Here is a 6357-nt window from a genome sequence, read left to right on the forward strand (position 1 = left end):
AGGATTCAGAATTCGACTCCCGTGAGTGAAAACGTAGACTGTCGATTGCTGTCAAAATCTGTCGTTGATGAGCTGAGTTTGCGTCAGAATACAGGGTCAAAAATCCCACTTTTCGTCCAGTGTTAGTAAATATTCTTCATATAATTGTGATATTCTAGGATCTTAATGAGAACCTTAAGATTAAAGCGAAAATGATAAGAAAATGACGGCTCTGAAGGTTTTCTCTGAATCCCTGAGATTCCTGAAGGATGACGCACTGAAAACAATCAATGCCAACAAAGCAGGTTTACCGTTCGCAGCCTCTGACTTCACCTGGGTGCTGACTGTTCCTGCCAACTGTGATGAATCAGCAAAACAGTTCATGAGAGAAGCTGCAATTCAGGTAATATCAGGTTTTACAGAGACCAATGAAGTTCTGAAATGTTCAGCTTTGATTTTATTATATTCATTTTCTAGGCAGGAATTATAACAGAAGGAGATGATAAAAAACTGGTGATTACACTGGAACCAGAAGCTGCTTCAGTCTGGTGTAAGAAGCTTCCAGCTGATGGATTCATCACACAGAACCACATCGCAAAGTCACTGGATCAGACTCCAGGAACTCAGTATGTTATTGCTGATTGTGGAGGTAACTGTCTGTAAAGCTGATGCTGCAGTAAAACATTTACCTTCACAATAATCCAGGGTTGACAGGATTGTTGTAGAAGACTAATATTGATCTACAATAAATCGAAAACTTTATCTCATTTTGTGGGTTTCAGGAGGAACCATTGACATCACTGTTCATAAAGTCCTGAAAGGAGGAGCCTTAAAGGAGCTGCACAAGGCATCTGGAAATGACCTGAGAGGACGAACTGTGGACAGAAAGTTCAAAAAGTTCCTCAGAGAAATATTCTTTCATGGAGTCTGGGATGAATATGAAGAAAAATATCCCAGTGAGGTTCAGAAGATGATGTATACTTTTACTAATCTCAAGCAGGTAGATGAGGATGTTGAGATCCAATGTCCAGATAGTCTGGGAGAACTGGCTGAGAAAAAGAAAGACATAGAGAAGTTCTTTGAGTCAACAGAAGGAGCTTCATGGGATGAAGGATCTATCATAATCTCCAGAGAGAAACTGATAACTTTCTTTGATGAGATTCTTCAGGGCATCACTAAGAGTCTCAGAGAAATATTAAATAAAAATCTGAACATTGGCTTCATTCTCACAGTGGGGGGGTTAGCAGAAAGTCAAATAGTGCGGGAGCTCATTAATGAACAGTTTAGTGAATATAAAATCCTGTGTCCTGCTAGACCTCAGGAAGCGATTCTTAGAGGAGCTGTGCTTTACCCATGTGGTGAANGGAATCAAACCCAGAACCTTCTTACTGCAAGAAAATCCTTGCCTGGCAAGGCAACAGTGCTGCCTACGGCACAGCCCAAAAAATTCTGAAATCCCCAAAATTAAAATGCAAGGAATAACTTGACAAAACATCTGAGTTCTTTCTTTGAGGTCAAACAGTTTGTCTTTTGCCCTGGAAACTCTTAGTGACCCTGTCTTGAAGAATCATATTTGGAAAGTTCAATTGTTCATTTTAAATCCATCTTTTTAGATTTTACTTATTCAACATAATTGTTACTAAAAAAAATCTTACATATTTATATCATATTTCAGGTTCAGAAGGCTTATTGGCAAAGTTTCATTTTAAATTTCAACTGTTTCAGTTTATGAAAGGATGTTTGGTTGGACTCCGTTTTGCAAAATGTAGCTTTAATTCCAACCCATCTTGGATATTTTTTAATCTTGTGAAAAAAACATTTAAAAAAGGATTTAAGAGACCCTGGAAAAAACATTTGCCCATAGCATTTGTGCTTCAGCATACAAAACTGTACTCAAATTATTTGGCTAAAATAAGACTGAAACTAGAATAACTACAAAATACAAGTTTGTAAATGCATTTCAGTAAAAAGACTACACATAAAACAAAATTGAAGTGAGCTGTCTAACGATAGCAATGAGTTGTGAGTCTCAAGCAGAGAAGGTAATGAGGAACAGGCGAGCAGCGTTCCCTACAGGGTCCCTAAACCTCAGAAAACCTTGTTCTAATATTTGTGAACCCAAATACAACAAGCAGACAGTGAAGAGGACAGAAACTGAGATCAGTGTCCGCAAATTAACGTGCAATAATAAATCCTAATATGTAACCTAAATTCTTAATGAAGAGATCACCCGGTTAATTTACATAATGGACTGTTGTCTTTTAAATACTGTGTATTAAATCCATGAAATTTCCACATTTATAATTCAAGCTCCTTACAGAAACCTTTAAAAGTCTTTTGACCCTAAAAAGGAGCATACTAGTAGATAAAATGTCATATTTTCTTAATCAAAACATTCTTTATTTTCTTTTTAATACTCTTGTTTTCCTTTTCCAGGATTTGCTACTGACCTGTTATTCTGTAATTGTACATATATTAATGGAGCTGCCGACTCTTTTAGTAGCAAACACGAGGCTCCAAATGTTTTAAAAGGAATTTATTCTCCTCACTCCCTGCAGGTGTCTCCATGAGCTTCAATCTGCAGATCATGGGATGTTGCTGCACTCTACATGCAAAATTAACTATTACAGTTAAACTGAAGCTGAAGGTGGTTTAATAACATTTTCATAAAGTTTCCTGTATTTGCTAGCCTGGTTAAAACTATTTTCTTGTTCTGGGTCAGAGTCTGGATCAGAGTTTAAAGGGAGTTTCACAGAGAAAACTCATAAAATCTCTTACAAGGTAACAACAATATTAATCAAGAATCTCATGTAGAATCCAATTGTACCATATTGTCATCATTTAAAGACAATGAAAAGCAAATGCAGCCTGTGTTTTCCCTGATGTACAATATTGCGGTTGATGGTTTGCTGATGATGATACTGCTGGAGGGTTGAGACTGTAGTTGTTAAAAACAACAACTTATTAATCTGTGCTGAATTTTTTAGAGCAAAATTATCTGTAAAAAAGCTTCTAACTGATTAACATTAATCACTTGAATGTAGTCTGTATTTTCTACAGTCATGCATCAATGTAACAAAAAGAGTTTTCCCATTTCCTTCAGTTGAAACAAATCTTGTCAAGCATCAGTGTGTGAGTGTGAACCTGTTGATCCAGTTACTGGTGTTCTTTCCGTATTATTTTCATTTCCAGATAACTCACTGAATTAAAACAGAAACTCACGTGATGGGAGGATGGTATTTTACTGGACATGGATGAAGTAGAGTCATCAAACTGATCTTTGTCTCCTAAAGGTTAANGAGTCTCAGAGAAATATTAAATAAAAATCTGAAAATTGACTTCATTCTCACAGTGGGGGGGTTAGCAGAAAGTCAAATAGTGCGGGAGCTCATTAATGAAGAGTTTAGTGAAGAATATAAAATCCTGTGTCCTGCTAGACCTCAGGAAGCGATCCTTAGAGGAGCTGTGCTTTACCCATGTGGTGAACACGTAGAAAGGTTTGATGAGTCTAAACATAAACAACAGAAGTAAGACACAGATGTTATTGTGGGCTGGGATGAAACCAAAAGTATGTCCTTAATTTAGCCGATCTAAGTCATAAAATGATAACCATTAATTTATTTAGGACTCAAAGCAAAGATCCAAAATATGTAGATGATTCGGGGAGTAGAAGAAGTAATTTCACTTAAAGTTCTACTCCACTATACTAAAAGAAACAAAGAACATAAAGTGGAACTGAAAGTAAAGTTTGGCTCCACAGAGATGACAGCTACAGCGGCTGATCACAAAACTAAAGAAAAGCACAAGTTTTATTTCACGAACTTATAAAAACTGCTTATATCTTTGACACTGCAACTCTTTACAGTAAAAAAAAATAACAAAAAACAGAAGAAATGTTTGGCGACTGGTTTCATATTACAGACTTCATTGCATAAATCAGATCTGTAACATTAAACAGTTTTGTGTTCAGGCTCAAAATTATGCTTTTTACTCTTATAAAAAAGAAAGGGCTTTTATTGGAGCATATTAATACCACAAATTTGTTTTCTATATTTATAAGAATAACCTTGTTTTTTTTTTGTTTGCTTCTGTGTATGAATAAATCATCAGACAAAACTTCACTTTTTTTTCTCCATCTATATTATAGGCTGTCCATGATGCAATTGAGCCTCCTTTTTTCCTTTGAATGTTTTATTTTGACAGACTAGTGAATCTCTAGTTTAATTAAACTGCATCTTGTCAATTGTTGGACATTCATATCTCCAGGGGTTCATTTCTGCTAAGCTCTGGCACATAAATCAGGGTTAAACTTTGATTACATCCAAAGAAATTAAGATGATGATTGAAATTCTCTTCTTGTTAACTTTCTACTATGAATCCCTAAAAATCAATAAAGTGTTGTTGGAATAATAGTATGTTTGTTTTCATTTCCTTGTTTTCTCTATAGGGTGATGCAGAAGTTGGTGTGTAGATATTAGTTTGGGTAAAAGGATATTTCTGCTTTCAGAAAATCTGATTTACCTCTCAAAGTACAAAAAATCCTCCTAGTTGCCAAAATTGTTTTGGAACTTTCTAAACTAAAGGCAAAATACAAAACCTTTTATTGCAAACCTTTTATTATATTTGTAAAAACAAAAAACTTTTAAAGGCAAAAGAAAATTAAATTTACATATTCTACAAAGCTTTGACAGAAGCTATGTTGTCATTTAATTTCTGAAAACTAATTCTGTCTTTTTTGCACCTGTTTAAATATAGGTTAGACATAAATGTGGTAAAGTAGTCCCTTTAAATCAGTGGTTTGGATGAATAAGCAAATACTCTGTTTTAAGGATTTACTCTTCTCTTGAAAAGTAGAATTATCTTGCTTTGACAGAGACGGTAGATAAGAAGCAGTGTCGCAAAAACCTCTGTCCATCCATCCATTTTCTTTACACCCTTGTCCCTTATTTGGGTCGGGAGGGCTGCTGGTTCCTATCTCCAGCTAACGTTCTGGGTGAGAGACGGGGTCACCCTGGACAGGTCGCCAGTCTGTCGCAGGGCAACACAGAGACAGATTACTATGCACACACACACTCACACCTAGGGACAATTCGGAGAGGCCAATTAACCTGACAATCATGTTTTTGTGGGAGGAAACCGGAGTACCCAGAGAAAACCCATGCATGCACAGGGAGAACATGCAAAAAGACCGGGGCCGGGAATCAAACCCAGAACCTTCTTACTGCAAGAAAATCCTTGCCTGGCAAGGCAACAGTGCTGCCTACGGCACAGCCCAAAAAATTCTGAAATCCCCAAAATTAAAATGCAAGGAATAACTTGACAAAACATCTGAGTTCTTTCTTTGAGGTCAAACAGTTTGTCTTTTGCCCTGGAAACTCTTAGTGACCCTGTCTTGAAGAATCATATTTGGAAAGTTCAATTGTTCATTTTAAATCCATCTTTTTAGATTTTACTTATTCAACATAATTGTTACTAAAAAAAATCTTACATATTTATATCATATTTCAGGTTCAGAAGGCTTATTGGCAAAGTTTCATTTTAAATTTCAACTGTTTCAGTTTATGAAAGGATGTTTGGTTGGACTCCGTTTTGCAAAATGTAGCTTTAATTCCAACCCATCTTGGATATTTTTTAATCTTGTGAAAAAAACATTTAAAAAAGGATTTAAGAGACCCTGGAAAAAACATTTGCCCATAGCATTTGTGCTTCAGCATACAAAACTGTACTCAAATTATTTGGCTAAAATAAGACTGAAACTAGAATAACTACAAAATACAAGTTTGTAAATGCATTTCAGTAAAAAGACTACACATAAAACAAAATTGAAGTGAGCTGTCTAACGATAGCAATGAGTTGTGAGTCTCAAGCAGAGAAGGTAATGAGGAACAGGCGAGCAGCGTTCCCTACAGGGTCCCTAAACCTCAGAAAACCTTGTTCTAATATTTGTGAACCCAAATACAACAAGCAGACAGTGAAGAGGACAGAAACTGAGATCAGTGTCCGCAAATTAACGTGCAATAATAAATCCTAATATGTAACCTAAATTCTTAATGAAGAGATCACCCGGTTAATTTACATAATGGACTGTTGTCTTTTAAATACTGTGTATTAAATCCATGAAATTTCCACATTTATAATTCAAGCTCCTTACAGAAACCTTTAAAAGTCTTTTGACCCTAAAAAGGAGCATACTAGTAGATAAAATGTCATATTTTCTTAATCAAAACATTCTTTATTTTCTTTTTAATACTCTTGTTTTCCTTTTCCAGGATTTGCTACTGACCTGTTATTCTGTAATTGTACATATATTAATGGAGCTGCCGACTCTTTTAGTAGCAAACACGAGGCTCCAAATGTTTTAAAAGGAATTTATTCTCC

The 6357-nt window shown here is 35.6% G+C and overlaps 1 protein-coding gene and 1 long non-coding RNA gene across 2 annotated transcripts in view; one reads left to right on the forward strand and one right to left on the reverse strand.

Annotated features, from left to right (window-relative positions):
* The first annotated feature begins 164 nt into the window (after positions 1-164).
* On the forward strand, positions 165-1432 carry LOC103132129 (heat shock 70 kDa protein 12A-like). The gene is made up of 3 exons (XM_016667165.1): positions 165-382; positions 457-628; positions 762-1432. The coding sequence occupies exons 1-3, from the start codon at positions 203-205 to the stop codon at positions 1430-1432; spliced, it is 1023 nt and encodes a 340-aa protein (XP_016522651.1). The 5' UTR covers positions 165-202.
* Positions 1433-5223: 3791 nt separating this feature from the next.
* LOC107835026 (uncharacterized) overlaps positions 5224-6357 on the reverse strand; it is a 3379-nt gene continuing 2245 nt past the window's right edge. Inside the window, exon 3 of the long non-coding RNA XR_001660855.1 lies at positions 5224-5235. This is a non-coding gene — a long non-coding RNA (uncharacterized LOC107835026). The remainder of the gene's footprint in view (positions 5236-6357) is intronic.

Source organism: Poecilia formosa, unplaced genomic scaffold, assembly GCF_000485575.1.
Source record: "Poecilia formosa unplaced genomic scaffold, Poecilia_formosa-5.1.2 Scaffold930, whole genome shotgun sequence".
NCBI classification, from domain to species: Eukaryota; Metazoa; Chordata; class Actinopteri; order Cyprinodontiformes; family Poeciliidae; genus Poecilia; species Poecilia formosa.